This window comes from Tachyglossus aculeatus, chromosome X4 (assembly GCF_015852505.1).
Source record: "Tachyglossus aculeatus isolate mTacAcu1 chromosome X4, mTacAcu1.pri, whole genome shotgun sequence".
Lineage (NCBI taxonomy): Eukaryota > Metazoa > Chordata > Mammalia > Monotremata > Tachyglossidae > Tachyglossus > Tachyglossus aculeatus.
The window spans coordinates 18,409,976-18,426,810 of record NC_052098.1 but is presented as its reverse complement, the minus strand read 5'-3'; the positions used below and the strand labels follow the sequence as shown (position 1 = coordinate 18,426,810).

Below are 16,835 nucleotides of genomic sequence, written 5' to 3'. Positions count from 1 at the left end.
AGGGTTCCCCAGGGAAGGGTTCTTGGGGAAGATGTGATTTTTAGGAGGGCATACTCTGGCAGTCCATCTGATCTGGCTTGGTCATCAAAGATCAATCAATTAATCAAGTGCATTTATTAAGTGCTTACTGTGTGCAGAGCACTGTATTAAGCGCCACATAAAGCCACAACCAGCAAACACTGGCAAGTAGGCGCCCTGACACTAAGACGACAAATGTACGGTGCTGGCTTTAATTCTGAAGGGAACTGAGAGGATCTGAAAATACTCGCCTCCTCTCAGTTCGTTTCAGTACTATAAAAAGAACCACAATAGTAGTGGTTCTCTTCTTGTTTCACTAGCTTCAGCTTTTGAACTCTCAAACCATCACCCAAGAAACAAGAGGAGAAGTCAGTTGGGGCTTAGTTGCCACTCTCTGACTTCCTGACACCTGGTTGAATAGAATCCTCGGTTGTCAGTACTCTGTTGTCAGTCACCGGGCTTTTTAAGTGTAGTAGCGTGGCAAAACTAAATCCTTGTCCTATTGTAACCTGGTTGGGGTGTCCGGGATCCATTTTGAAGGATGAAGTAATTTTATTGGTCTCTTTGGATTTTTTCGTGGCTGATGCCAAACGTCCAGCCAACCATGAATGGGGCCAAGGTGAAAGTCTGAGGCTACAAAGGGTTTGTGGGGGACAAATTGTTGCAGGCTGGCCTACCTGACTCAGTCCCCAGTCTCTGCCCAGATTAAATAAAGCACCGAGACCGTGGTGTCCGGCTCAAATCCAGGCACTTGCTTCATTTCTGGATGGCACTTCTGCCTAAGCGTACAAGGATGATCATCACTCGAGAGGGCTGGAATTTAGCGTTCCAACAGCGTACAGCCCTTGTGTGCTAAAAAAGAGCCTCAGTCTCATCTTCCGCTGCCCCCTGGTTCAACACGGCCCTAGAAGCGAGCTGTAGGGTATGCCCGGAAGCATGTGTCTCCAGTCTGAGCCCAGCCCAGCCAGGGTCGACACTGACTCCCCCATACCCAACATCCAAAATCTGACTCAGTTTCATGTAGGGGGCACGAGAAGGTGCTGCTATAAATAGTAGTTCTCCCTCCTCCTTAGACCATGTGGGGCTGGGGCTGTCTGACTGGACTGCCTTGCATCCTACCCCACCAGCTCTTAATAATAATTACAATGACTATGGTATTTGTTAAGCGCTTTCTATGTGCCAAGCACTGTACTGAGCACTGGGGTGGAAACAAGCAAATCGGGTTAGACGCAGTCCCTGTCCCACGGGGGGCTGAAAGTCTCAATCCCCATTTTACACCCTGGCCCCATTCATTGTTGGCTGGATGTTTGGGATCAGCAACTAAAAACTCCAAAGAGATCAATAAAATTACTTCATCCTTTAAAATAGATCCCAGACACCCCAGCCAGGTTACTGTTTGCCAAGGCTTTAGTCTTGCCACACTATCAATCAATCAATCGTATTTATTGAGCGCTTACTATGTGCAGAGCACTGTACTAAGCGCTTGGGAAGTACAAATTGGCATCACATAGAGACAGTCCCTACCCAACAGTGGGCTCACAGTCTAAAAGGTGGGCTCACAGTCTAAAAGGTGGGCTCACAGTCTAAAAGACACTACTACACTTAAAAACTGAGGCACGGAGAAGTGAAGTGATTTGCCCAAGGTCACACAGCCGGCAACTGGCAGTGTTGGGATTAGAACATATGGCTTTCTTAATACAGTGCTTGGCCCCTTAACAAAAACATTTACCATCATTATTTGAGGTGGTCCCCATGTCCTCCTCAGGGAGCAAAGCAAAAATGGCAACAAATTTAGGCAAGCAATACAGAAAGTATCTGTATTAATAGTGATAGTAGTAATAGCCTCTTTTAGCCCCCATTAATCCTCCCGAGGCATTGTTTTAGGCACTTTTAATATACCAATTCAATGGCAAATGGCATCTTCACAGATTCAATTTTGGTAGTTTACAAATATTTTTGCAGGGAGGAGGCTGGCATGAAACAATAGGATTGTCAGGGAAGTACTCTTTTTGGTTTCACTTCTTATATACCAGACTTCCAAGTACTATCAGAACTATAGATTCCTAGGTGATGTAACAATTCAAACAGCTTAAAAAGCAGCATATTTTTTTTCCTCTGGCAGCTACTCTGTCTCTGAGTCCACATGAAAGGTCTGGGAAACACATAGCTACAGGAGTTCTACATGAGAATTTTAAATCCCTAGAGAAACCACACCTGTTTTGGGCTATAACTGACAGAGCCCTCTCTGAAAGGATCTACAGTAGTGATGACTAAATGGCCAACTAGAGGAATCTCGGTAAAATTAGACTGTATTACGCTGCCTCCAGCCACAAGGTCCTTGGTTTTATTGATCTAATAATAATCATAATTTCATTCAATTGCATTTAGTATTAAGAGTACTTAATAATAATGGCATTTATTAAGCGCTTACTATGTGCAAAGCACTGTTCTAAGCACTGGGGAGGTTACAAGGTGATCAGGTTGTCCCACGGGGGGCTCACAGTCTTAATCCCCATTTTACAGGTGAGGTCACTGAGGCACAGAGAAGTTAAGTGACTTGCCCAAAGTCACACAGCAGTCAATTGACAGAGCCGGGATTTGAACCCATGACCTCTGACTCCAAAGCCTGTGCTCTTTCCCACTGAGCCACGCTGCTTCTCTACTTGTTACTTGTACTTGTTAAGCACTTACTATGTGCCAAGCACTGTTCTAAGCCCTGGGGTAGACACAAGTTAATCAGGTTGGCTACGGTAATGCCTAGGCTGAGAACTGACACAAAACATCGAACTCTCTGCCCTTCTCCACATTTGGTCTATGACAAAGACCGTCCCTGTATGAAGCTGCCTCTGACTATTGGAGAATACAGAGAGGAGGGGAGAGTTAAGAGACCAAAAGTTTATCAAAATCAGGGAAGGTAGCCATAAACCAAAAGCCATACCTGAGCAAAGAGGTAAGACATGACAAAATCATCAAGAAGAGGGGCCTCAGCACCTCGAGAAATCCCATGTCGGTAGGCTCGCTTATCTCCATTACAATACCAGTGAGGAAAGTAAAACCTGTAAGACACATGATTAGAGTACTGAGGCTAAATTCATCTGAATTATGGAAAGCAGGTAGATATATGTGTGCTTCTTGAGAGAGGGAGTTTTGTTCAGCACCTACCACTCTGACGGTTAATAAGTATTACTCAACAATAGCAAATGGACCGAACATAACTGATATTTTAGGTCTGGGGGACCCAACAACACACCACCATGGAGCTGCCAAGAGGAGAATCGATCAATCAGTGCCATTCATTGAGCGCTTACTAGGTGCAGAGCACTGTACAAAGCGCTTGGGAGAGTACAATTCGATTAGAGATTGACTCTAATTACAATCCATAATTAGGGGGCACGTTCCCTGCCCATAACAAGCTTACAGACTAGAAGTGGGGGGGGGGGGGGGGGGGGGCGGCGCACTACAGTCTAGAGATGAACAAACTCCCTTTGCCCTGCTCTCATATTTTCTATTCAAACCAGGCTTATTCCAAATTCAACTAGAGAATCACTCCCTGATTCCTCCACAACTTTTGCAATGTGATCTCTTATGCAAACCCTTAACAAATACCACCATCATCATCTCAAAGGAATGTGTATGGAAGCCCATCTTGAGGGAAGCGGGAATGCAGGAGAGCATATGATCACTGCCCCCACCCCGTAGCTCCGTCTCTAAATAGCGCATATCCAGAAGCTCACCTGTACAAGGCTGCTAACCCTTCCAGGAAGGTTTATGATAAGGCGGCTAAACAAGTGAACTTACGGCTCTGGAATGACGCTTTTCAAAAACAGATTATCTCTTGTTCAGTGAATGAAAAATTAAGCACCCCTACCATGAACATCCTAATTATATTAGATACCTTTGTCAGGCATATTTATCGTGTTAACTGACTTTTAATGAAGGCCTTAACTTCTGCTGCTTTTCTTTTTAAACTGAGAAGTCTCCAATATTACTTTAATTTGACTAACAACAAGAACAACAAAAACACAACAGGAAAAAAAAATCACGATCTTTCCAAAACTAAAAATTTCAGCGGGCTCACTTAGAAACTGCATACATATAATAAGTTATGTTTGGATTTTTCATTTTGCTCTCCGTTGGTTTCAATGCCTTGTTTTTTTCTAACTAACTTAATAATGAATCACATGCTACTTGTTTTCTTCCACTCAACACCAAATGAATAATTTCACTACCTTATTCGGTACAGGATGGTGTGCTTGGTTGACTCATCTATATGGAAGACATGGTTGGGAGGATACCAGGTCCTCTCTGTCTCACACATTAGAGCAAACATGTTATGATACACAGGTGTGACACCTAGAAAAGCAGCAGAAAGGAAATTATTAGAGATAATTTTCAGTAATATGAATAAAGCCATAACCGTTCATTCCCATCCAACCCCTACCCACCCCTTGTACCTACCCCTCCCCCAGCCTCGGCTAAGTGCAGACTGTGGAACTCTGCTCCATCCCAAGAAAGCTTCCCTTCATCACTGACCTGTTCCCGAACCAGTCGCCACCTCTCCTCGCCATCACTAAAACCTGGCTGTCCCCAGATGACACAGTTTCCCCTGCCACTCTCTCCAGAGGGGACCTCATCTTCTTCCACCCCAAGACTCACAGGGAAAGGGGGAGGACGTATGCAAGCAACGTGAAATTAAGACATTCAATTATTTTTTAAAAATCACGGAGAGAAAAATGGTGGCATGGGGAGGAGGGACACGCATTTTGGTTGGAATGATTCTATCAGCTGCTATTGTTGATAAGGTTCACTAGATATTACTCATCTCTTCAGTTCACTGTGCTCGTGTAGCCATAGACTTAGTTGCAGATTCATATGTTAGTGTAAAACCAGGTCTGAGTACTCATTTGGTAATGAAGAGCTTCATTATTCAATTTTCTCTAATCTAAACACAGTTTATACTCCCTTAATAGAGCTTTTGTTCATTTTCATCCACAGCACTTATTAAATGCCTGTTTTGTGCAGAGCCCTGACTTAGGTGCTGTTGGGAATTATAAAAGAAATGTAAGAGATAGTGCTTGGCCTCTGAGTATCTTGCCATATAAGAACAAAAGAAAAAGAAAAAACACTCTGACTTGGGAACATGAATGGCGATTAAAAATATAAAGTCCTAGAACACGGAGCTAGAATATTACACTAGAAATGAGATTTACAGAGCTATTCAATGGAAGAATCTATAGGTACTAGAGAAGCTGGATGGAAAACCTAACCAGTAATCAAAAATTTCATCCAAAAAATTGGGTTTTTAATAGACCCTGAAGGAGGGCGGGGGGGTTGCATATTGGTGAAGAGGTGAAGCGGAAAATAGCATAAGAAATTTAAAAGATCAAACTAAACCTATGATGATGAAGTAGCACATAGTACGCACTTAATAAATGCCACCATTATTTAAGAGAAATGATCCCTGAGTCCCCTGCTGGAAAGGCCCAGGCTATATGGCTGTTCCGAGTCCTGGGCGCTCCCCCCACCTAAACACATTGCCCACATTAGCCCACTCATACTCCCCCTCTTCCCAGCAAGGACAGAGGCCTGAAGAAGGAGGACAGAAACCTGGAAAAAATTGTAGAATTTGGGGCAAGTCTCTTATTTTTGTTTACAGCACAAAGGAGCTGGGGATGAAAGAGAAAGAAGTTCACAGTACTGCTCTGCCCTCTAGACTGTAAGCTCGTTGTGGGCGGAGAACGTGTCTACCAACTCTGTGGTATTGCATTCGCCCACGTGCTTAGTACAGTGCTCTGCACATAGCTCTCAATTGATTAATATACAATATAACAGAGTTGGTAACCACATTCCTTACCCACAAGGAGCATACCATACCATTGGTTGACTGATTGTGCACTCTTCCCAGATAGCAACTGGTTAAATGTTGCGTGCATGTCTGTTCCATCTCAAAGTGACATAATATAATATAACATGGGTCACACAGCAAGCAATCGGCAGAGCCGGGATTAGAATTCATTCATTCATTCATTCAATCGTATTTATTGAGTGCTTACTCTGTGCAGAGCACTGTACTAAGCGCTTGGGAAGTACAAGTTGGCAACATATAGAGACGATCCCTACCCAACAGTGGGCTCACAGTCTAGAAGGGGGGGACACAGAACAAAACAAAACATATTAACAAAATAAAATAAATAGAATATGTACAAATAAAATAGAGTAATAAATACATACAAACATATATACATATATACAGGTGCTGTGAGGAGGGGAAGGAGGCAAGGCAGGGGGAATCAATCAATCGTATTTATTGAGCGCTTACTGTGTGCAGAGCACTGTACTAAGTACTTGGGAAGTACAAGTTGGCGACATATAGAGACAGTCCCTACTCAACAGTGGGCTCACAGTCTAGAAGGGGGAGACAGAGAACAAAACCAAACAAATTAACAAAATAAAATAAATAGAATAGATATGTACAAGTAAAATAAATAGAGTAATAAATATGTACAAACATATATACATATATACAGGTGCTGTGGGGAAGGGAAGGAGGTAAGATGGGGAAGGTGGAGAGGGGGATGAGGGGGAGAGGAAGGAGGGGGCTCAGTCTGGGGAGGCCTGCTGGAGGAGGTGAGCTCTCAGTAGGGCCTTGAAGGGAGGAAGAGAGCTAGCTTGGCAGATGTTGGGAGGGAGGGCATTCCAGGCCAGGGGGATGACGTGGGCCAGGGGTCGACGGCGGGACAGGCAAGAACAAGGCACGGTGAGGAGATTAGCGGCAGAGGAGCGGAGGGTGCGGGCTGGGCTGGAGAAGGAGAGAAGGGAGGTGAGGTAGGAGGGGGCGAGGTGATGGACAGCCTTGAAGCCGAGGGTGAGGAGTTTCTGCCTGATGTGCAGACTGATTGGTAGCCACTGGAGATTTTTGAGGAGGGGAGTAACATGCCCAGAGCGTTTCTGGACAAAGACAATCCGGGCAGCGGCGTGAAGTATGGATTGAAGTGGGGAGAGACACGAGGATGGGAGATCAGAGAGGAGGCTGATGCAGTAGTCCAGACAGGATAGGATGAGAGATTGAACGAGCAGGGTAGCAGTTTGGATGGAGAGGGAAGGGCAGATCTTGGCAATGTTGCGGAGCTGAGACCGGCAGGTTTTGGTGACGGCTTGGATGTGAGGGGTGAACGAGAGAGCGGAGTCGAGGATGACACCAAGGTTGCGGGCTTGTGAGACGGGAAGGATGGTAGTGCCGTCAACAGAGATGGGAAAGTCAGGGAGAGGGCAGGGTTTGGGAGGGAAGACAAGGAGTTCAGTCTTGGACATGTTGAGTTTTAGGTGGCGGGCAGACATCCAGATGGAGATGTCCTGAAGGCAGGAGGAAATGTGAGCCTGGAGGGAGGGGGAGAGAGCAGGGGCAGAGATGTAGATTTGGGTGTCATCAGCATTGAGATGATAGTTGAAGCCCTGGGAGCGAATGAGGTCACCAGGGAGTGAGTGTAGATCGAGTACAGAAGGGGACCAAGAACTGAACCTTGAGGAACCCCTACAGTAAAGGGATGGGAGGGGGAGGAGGAGCCAGGTCCTCTGACTCCCAGAGGACCACGCTGCTTCTCCTGGGGATCCTGACCCTTCCACTTGTTCCACAGCTATTGAGTTCCCCTTCCAGAGGCGTATGAACTCTGGCACTGTGTCAGTCATAGAAACCAGCAGCGAAACCAAAATATTCAATATAAAACATGACAAATGGCCAACCTACTATACCTAACTATAATAATGGTGATATCTGTTAAGTGCTTACTATGTGCGAAGCACTGTTCTAAGCGCTGGGGGGATGCAAGGTGATCAGGTTGTCCCACTTGGGGCTCACAGTCTTAATCTCCATTTTACAGATAAGAATAATAATAATAATAATAATAATGGCATTTATTAAGCGCTTACTTTGTGCAAAGCACTGTTCTAAGAGCTGGGGAGGTTACAAGGTGATCAGGTTGTTCCACAGGGGCTCACAGTCTTAATCCCCATTTTACAGATGAGGTAACAGACACAGAGAAGTTAAGTGGCTTGCCCAAGGTCACACAGCTGACAAGTGGCTGAGCCAGGATTCGAACCCATGATCGCTGACTCCCAAGCCCATGCTCTTTCCACTGAGCCACGCTGCTTCCCCTGAAGCCTGACCTGAAGCCTAACTATACCTGACCTCACATAGAGATGGGCCAGATATGTACATAACAGTTAACCAACCGCTATTTGGGGAGATTTCACAATCAATTGTATGCTCGTCGTGGGCAGGGAGCATGTCTACCAACTCTGTTATATCATACTCTCCCAAGTGCATAGTATAGTGCTCGGCACATAGTAAGAGTTCAATAAATACGATTGAGAGCTAATCATATATATAATAATATTATGTATAATAATAACATTTATACTGTTATATTGCATTCTCCCAAATGCTTAGTGATTGACTTGGGCAAGTCGCTTAACTTCTCTGTCCCTCAGTTATCTCATCCGTAAAATGGGGATTAAATCATCCTCCCTGCAATTTAGACTGTGAACCCCATGTGGGACAAGGACTGTGTCCAACTTGATAAACTTCTATCTACCCCAGGGCTTAGAACAGTGCTTGACAGTGGTAAGGGCTTAATAAATACCATTAAAAAGAAAAAAAAAAGCATTATAGGACGGGCACATGTGAAAACTTTCCATTATGTGGCATGACCAGCAAGGACCATCATGTGGCCACCTCAAGGCGGGGCCTTGGGTCATCCCATCCCAGAATAAGGGGAACGACCCCTATGGCACCAATCAATCCATCAATGGTGTTTATTGAGCACTTACTGCATCCAGAGCACTGTACTAAGTGCTTAGGAAAGGACAATACAGAAGGAGATGCTTGGGGGACCAGGCACCCCACTGATGCAGGGGTGATCCAGTTGAACACAATCGGCGAGGTCTCCCCAACCTCCTCTCTCCTCCAGCTCTGTTCCAACCAGGTTACTGGCAAAGGGGCAGGGCACAGATCTCCCCTACCCCCGCCTCGCCTGCCCACAAGCAAGAGTGGGCCGGACTGCGGAAATCCCAGGCCAAACTCCTTCAACCCTCACTACACACTGGGGCCCGGCCACACCCAAATGGGGAGCCTCAGAGTACAGAACTATAGGACACCTGGGTTTCCATCCAACTGGGCCCGGTGTCCCGCTGTCTGACTTTCTACTTCCTGCTGAAAGGCAGAGCCCAAGACCCTGCCTCTCCCCTGTCCCGTTGAGATCTCTAGGTCAGCCACCGAGGACAGGGAGAGCTGAGTCAACTAGGAATAGAACAGAAATAGAAACACCTGGGTTTCTATTCTTGTGCAGGTCAGGGTACCTGTTTGTACTGGTAAAAACTGGTTTTTATTTTTGATACTGCAATACTCACTGATTATTCTTTTCACTACTGTTGCCCTTACTGTTTCCTGAGTGACTGGGAGTTATAAGCACTTGAAAATAAGACGATTTGCATGGAAAAACATTTTAATAGACTATATAGGAGGGAGGGGACCCTTTGACAAAGGTGTGGCTTAGTGGCAAGAGCACGGGCTTGCGAGTCAGAGGACGTGGGTTCTAATCCTGGCTCCGCCACTTGCCTGTTTTGTGACCTCAGGCAAGCCATTTAATAATAATAATAATAATAATAATAATAATAATAATAATAATGGTATTTGTTCAGCGCTTACTATGTGTCAAGATTTAACTTCTTTGTGCCTCAGTTACCTCATCTGTAAAATGGGGATTAAGACTGTGAGCCCCATGTGGGACAAACTGATTACCTTGTATCTAACCCAGCGCTTAGAACAGTGCTTGGCACATAGTAAGTGCTTAACAAATACCATCATTATTATTATTATACGCCAGTGCCATTTTTGGATCCTGTAGACTGTAAGCTCCTTGTAAGTAGGGATCATGCCCACTACTCTACTGTATTGTACTTTCCCAAGCACTTAGTACAGCACTCTGCACACTGTAAGTACTCAATAAAGACCACTGATTGATTGCCACACTAGCCGGGTACAAACCCACATTTCCGGAGTTTGTTTGGTGTGGTTTCCACATTTATGGCCCATCCAAGACTTCAGATGTCTCGAAATATTCCAGGAACCCTCAAAAATATCTTATCTCCTCCAAAGATTCCTATCAGTCCATTTCAAATATCAATCACACTAGACACATTCAATCCATCCTACTCATTCTCAAATGCAAGCACTTGCCAAGAAATATTGTCAGAGGACACAGAGACCTCATAAAAACATAACAAAATGATAACAGGAAATAAGAAATGAAAGAAAAAACTTGTTTCAAAGTGCAGTACCTCAGGTGGCAGGCAGTAGAGCAGAAGGGCAATAAAAAAGAGCAAATGAAAAGGAAAAGGAGAATGGAACTGGAGAGGGAAGGCAGAGCTCCCTAAAATTCTAATTCTTCATGACCTGATTTATTTTAGGCCTATCCTCTGTTCTTTACAATCTAAAATGTGCTAAATTTACATTAGTTGCCTTGACTCATAGCCAAATTTCTGTCTCTGTGAACCAGTTCTGTAGCCATAGAAAAAACAATTCTCATCTAGACTGGAGACATAAATAAACTTATATATCAAGACCTCCACTTCAACTAAAAGAGGAAAACTTGCCACAGAAAAGACAAAACTATGCTTCTGCTTTATTATCAAGTATGAATTGATCAGATTCTTATTGCTCTCAAAAATTAACGCTCAATAGATATGACTGAATGAATGAAAGACTGCATCATAACAGTATTTCCACCTGAAGCCAACATCAAGTCAAGGATATTATTCAAGTTGTCATTACTGAAAAAAAATTGAACTCTGTCACACATGGTCATACATTAACTTCTGCTATACTTTTCTCATTATGAAATAAAAGCACGCTACTTGTTAGATCACTAGAAAAGGAATGGAAGTTCAAAAACAGCCAAATAACTTTTACAGGAATACAGGAATTTACTCCTAGCTATCGTGTATCTGGAAAAAGCATAATGGCATCACATAATAAAGAAAACAAAAAAAATGTTAGAAGACTTCACTGGTTTCAAGCTGAATTAGTTAATGAGAAATGGGAGAATGTTGAAGCATTTTGCATAAAGGTTATAGTTTTCAAATTCCCTGCTTTGAACTTGTTTTGGGTTCCATTGCTTTGTCATGGCTATAACAGCGTGTATAGGATCAGCTGTTTTCTACACCCTAAACCTTAAATTAACAGATGCAAACTATGGCAAAATTCAGACAGATTTCAAATATTTCAACATGCTTTATTTTTTTTCACCTGGAAAATTATGAAAGAAATACAATAAGATGCTTTGAGGACAACTATAAGAGGGCTGAAAGAATATCAGCAAGACAACATTTGTGTTCTAAGAAACAATTAAAACAGGAAGAAGATAAGTGAGAGAGCGTGATGACTGGCAACTCAAACTTCTATAACAACACCAATGAACAGCTATCAAGGACATTTTAATCTCTGAACATGGAATGCCAGGCAAGCCCTCTAAGCAGCCATTCACCATGATTTTAAGGCTACTCTGGCAGAAAGTCAAGTCCAAACTTGAAGTGATACTAAGTAGCTGTCTTCTATTTTGATACGTATTCCAAGTCTACTTTCCCAGACACATGAAAAGAGAATGTAAGTGGGATGGAGAATTATAAACAGGATGAAGGCATGAGTCAGTCTTTATCAGAACTCTATCAAATAATCAGTGGTATTTACTGAGTGCTAGCAAAAAGGGAACTAATCTAAGAAAATTCTGATAGAAAAAAAGAATTGTGGGGTTCAATTGTTAGTCTTTGTCACGAAAAAGACTCTACTATTTATGGATAAAAATGCTCCTTTCAAACGGAGAGGAAACAGCATCATTATTCAGAGAAAAGGGAGCAAAAAGGGAATTAAAAGTACTTTTAAAGAAATTTTACAACTACTCTTGCTCAGATGGCCAGACCACAGAAAACAAAACAACTAAAGAGGAAGGAGTGAGGGTTTGGGGTGGAAGACAGTTGGTTTCACAAATCGGATGAAAAAGGAGAAGTAAAGCTCACAAAAATGACTATCTTCTTTCAAGAGAAATGAAAAAGTACATGGATCATCTGAGGTGACACACATAAGGTTCAAGAACAGCAGGACATTCATTCATTCATTCAATCGTATTTATTGAGCGCCTATGGTATGCAGAGCACTGTACTAAGCGCTTGGGAAGTACAAGTGGGCAACATATAGAGACGGTGCCTACCCAACAATGGGCTCACAGGGCTTCTACTTCAATACTTACTGGGTGGAAGATCTTGGACAATGCAAGTACATGGGTTATCAATGCAAGAAAGAAAAGCTTTTTCTAGTTCTAAAACTTCTTTTTTGGGAAAAAGTAAATTAGAAAAAGAAAACTGTATTCAATGTCTATACCTAGCAAGAGCGCTTAGGTGAAACTATCTCTGATTACTGTTATTTTTAAAACTGATCCTTAAATGAGCGATTTTGGGTGCTTGATCTTTTCTCTGTTCCTCCGACAGCTTTCTACTTTTGACATTTTAACCATATACTTGTTTTCTGTTGGGTGCATATTCCCCACAATAACAAAACCCTTTGGAAATCAAAGGAAGATGGGTGAACCGGGCCTTCAGGCACAAAGGGAATTGTCATTTAAGTTACTGGGAGACCAGCCCAGAGGTAATGCAATATTTAGAACAGTGCTTGGCACGTAGTAAGCGCTTAACAAATACCATTATTATTATTTAGCTTCAAGTCCCTCCTTCTAATAACTCCATTCAATCCATATGAAAACTTGGTTAGAGCAAATATCCTTGGGGAGGCTTCAAGATAAGATTAAAAGAAGAAAAGATACTACTGATCATTGACCACACCCTATTCATTGCAATAATGGGCATATGTTTCTGTGTCCCCTCTTAAACTGTAAGCTTCTTGAGGACACGGAATACGGGTCTTGTTACTAATGCAATATTAATAATTAAGGCATTTATCACGCTCTTACTATGGGCTAAGTGCTAGGGTAGATACAAAATAATCAGGTCATCCAAGTTCTCAGTACAGTGCTTACCACTCAATAAATACCATTGATTGACCAACATAACAATAGGCCTATTACATTTTTGGCTCCTAGCACGGCTCCTCTTAGAAGATGAGCCCCATATGGAACAGGGTCTGTGTCTGATCTGACTGTATAGTATCTACCCCAGTGCTTAGGACATACTCAGTCCTTATTTACCACCATTAGCATAGTGTGAGTTCTACGCAGGCAATTGGAATTCAAATAATAATAATGACGGTATCTATTAGGTGAGTATATGCCAAGCCCTGAGGTAGGTATAAAATAATCAGATAGGACACAGTCCCTGCTAGATATGGTGCTCAAACTCTAAAAGGTAGGGAGAGCAGATATTTTACCCCCATTTTGCAGATGAGAAAACTGGTGCCCAGAGAGATTAAGTTACTTACCTTAATGGATAGAAGTAACAGTATTAGTATTAGTAACAGCATGAGAAGCAGCATGGTATAGTGGATAGAGCCCGGGAGTGGAAGTCAGAAGGTTAGGGGTTCTAATCCCAGCACCGCCACTTGTCTGCTGTGTGACCTTGGGCAAGTCACTTCACTTCTCTGGGCCTTAGTTACCTCATTTATAAAATGGGGATTAAGACTGCGAGCCCCTGACTACTTTGTATCTAAGTAGTATCACAGTAAGTACTTACCACATACCATAATTATTACTATTAAAAAGATAACGGCAAATAAAAACAGACAACTCCAGCTACTACTAATGCTAAATTATGCACTGGCAAAAATTTTAAAATAGTCTAGCATTAAAAGAGTAGTTTTAAAAAGCTAGTTTACTGTGCAGTTTTCCTCCAGGGCATTACCTAGCAGGCAACAGAATAATTACACCTTTAAACACACCAACAACATACTTTAAAACTAGGAAAATGATTCACCAATAATCGATCAGCCAATCAATGGTATTTGCTGAGCACTTACTCTGTGCACAGAACTATACTAAGAACTTGGGAGAGTACAAAAGATTTGGTAGACACAATCTCTGCCCAAAAGGATCTTACAATTCAATGGGGGAGACAGACAATAAAATAAATTACAGATAAGGGAAGTGGCAGAGTATAAGGATATGTACATAAGTGTAGTAAGGGTGGGAATGAGTACCAAAGTATTCATGGGGTATGGTCACAAGTGCCTAGGCGACACAGAAGGGTGGAGGAAGAATTCCCTCCTCAATACCCCTGCCCCCCTGCCTCTCCCATCCCTTGTCCCTACTGACCTGATCACCTACTTTATTGAGAAAATTGACACTATCAGGCATGATCTCCCTAAAATCTTCCCTGCTCCTTCTTCAACTCTCCCATCCTTCTCCGCAGTATCTCTAGAGGAGATCTCCTGCCTTCTCTTAAAAACCACCCCCTCCATCTGCACATCCGACCACATTCCTTTGCACCTTATCAGAACACTTGCCCTCCCCCACCTTCTTCCCTCTCCAAGTGTTCCCTCTCCAATGGCTTCTTTCCTACTACTTTCAAACAAGCCCATGTTTCCCCATCTTAAAAAAAAAACCTCCCTTGAGCCCACGTCTCTCTCCAGTTATCGCCCAAGCTCCCTTGTACCATTCCTCTCCAAACTTCTTGAATGAGTTGTCTACGCCCACTGTCTCAAATTCCTCTCCTCCAATTCTCTCCTTGATCCCCTCCAGTCTGGCTTCCGTCCCCTTCACTGCACAGAAACCACCCTCTCGAAGGTCACAAATCATCTCCTTCTTGCCAAATCCAATGGCCTCTACTCTATCTTAATTGTCCTTGACTCTGAGATGCCTTCGACACTGTGGACCGCCCCCTTCTCTTGGAAACATTATCCAACCTCAGCTTCACTGACACTGTCCTCTCCTGGTTCTCCTCCTCTCTCTCTGGCCGTTCATTCTCAGTCTCTTTTGCGGTCTCCTCCTCTGTTTCCCATCCCCTAACTGTGGGTGTCTTTCAAGGTTCAGTTCTCCATCTACACCCACTCTCATGGAGAACTCATTCGCTCCCATGGCTTCAACTACCATCTTTATGCGGATGATTCCCAAATCTCCATTTCCAGCCCTGATCTCTCTCCCTCTCTGCAGTCTCACATTTCCTCCTGTCTTTGAGACATCGCTACTTGGATGCCTTCCAGTTATCTCAAGCTTAACATGTCTAAAACAGAATTCCCTCTGACTTTCCCATCACTATAGATGACACCACCATCCTTCCTGTCTCACAAGCTCATAACCTTGGCGTTATCCTTGACTGCTCTCTCTCATTCAATCCACATATTCAATCCATCACTAAATCCTGTTGGTGCGACCTTGACAACATGGCTAAAATCCTCCCTTTCCTCTCTGTCCAAACTGCTACCATGTTAATCCAATCATTTATTCTATTCCACCTTGATTACTGTATCATCCTCCTTGCTGACCTCCCACCTTCCTCTTTCTCCCCACTCCGGTCCATACTTCATTCTGCTGCCCGGATCATTTTTCTACACAAATGTTCAGGCCACGTTTCCCCACTCCTCAAGAATCTGCAGTGGTTATCCACCTCCACATCTAACAGAAACTCCTCTCCATTGGGTTTAAAGCACTCAATCACTTTGCCCCTGCCAACCTCACCTTGCCATCTCCTACTACGACCCAGCCTGCACCCTTCATTCCTCCAATGCTAACCTTCTCACTATACCTTTATCTCAATCTTGCTACTGACCTCTCACCCATGTCCTGCCTCTGGCCTGGAATGCCCTCCCTCCTCATATCCTACAGGCAATTACTCGCCCCACCTCCAAATACTTATTAAAGGCACATCACCTCCAAGGGGCCTTCCCTCACTAAGCCTTCTTTTCCTCTTCTTCCACTCCCTTCTGCGTCACCCTGATTTGCTCACTTTATTTATCCTCTCTCCCAGCCCCACAGCACTTATGTACATGTCTGCGCTTTATTTTTTATTTATAGTAATGTCTGCCTCCCCCTCTAGACTGTGAGCTCATTGTGGTCTGGGATTCTATCAGTTTATTGTTGTATTGTACTCTCCCAAGCACTTAGTACAGTGTTCTGCACATAGTACATGTTCAATAAATACAATTAACCGACTGATTACAAGCTAATCAGATTGGATTTAGTCCATGTCCCACATGGAGCTCACAGTCTTAATCTCCATTTTACAAGTGAAGTAACTGAGGCACAGAGAAGTTACGTGACTTGCCCAAAGTCAGCAGCAGACAAGTGACAGATGCAGAATTAGAACCCAGACCCAGGCTCTTAACCTTTAGGCCACACTGTTTCCTATTCTGAGGGCTTTAAAGTGGAACATTAGTAGTTTACACACAAATCTCTCTACAAGCATGACCACTACATGTATTACTGTCACTATTTTAGAGGCACAAGCATAAAAAGCATAAAAAGAATTATTTCTTAAAAATCACATATGAACTGATACAGGAGTAAGGACTAAAAGTCAGGATTTCTGACTCCCTTTCCTTGCTTCAACATTATCATATACTTTGACCTGCTCTCTGATTAAAATTTAGTTATTCTGGTGTATAATTTAGTCTATATAAGAAAAATAAATAATTAAAAGTATACAACCATTTTACATTGACCTAGTATGGTTGAGTAGTTTAAAGAAAAATGTAATGAAAAATACAGGTGGAGTGGGTATTAAAATAAAGCCTGGAAGATTATAAGAAAGCTTCCCTGAGAAGTGAGGACTACTCAACGGTTCAATCAATGGTATTTGTTGAGCGCTTACTGTGTGCAGAGCAC

General features: G+C 43.2%; 1 protein-coding gene across 2 annotated transcripts in view; it reads right to left on the bottom strand.

The window, feature by feature from the left end:
* JAK2 (Janus kinase 2) overlaps nt 1–16,835 on the bottom strand; it is a 187,711-nt gene that overhangs the window by 101,942 nt on the left and 68,934 nt on the right. For both annotated transcript variants that reach the window (XM_038769577.1, XM_038769575.1), the window contains exons 5-6: nt 4,248–4,371; nt 2,957–3,074 (exon numbers count right to left, since the gene is read on the bottom strand). In XM_038769577.1, coding sequence (XP_038625505.1) covers nt 2,957–3,074; nt 4,248–4,371 — 242 coding nt within the window. The remainder of the gene's footprint in view (nt 1–2,956; nt 3,075–4,247; nt 4,372–16,835) is intronic.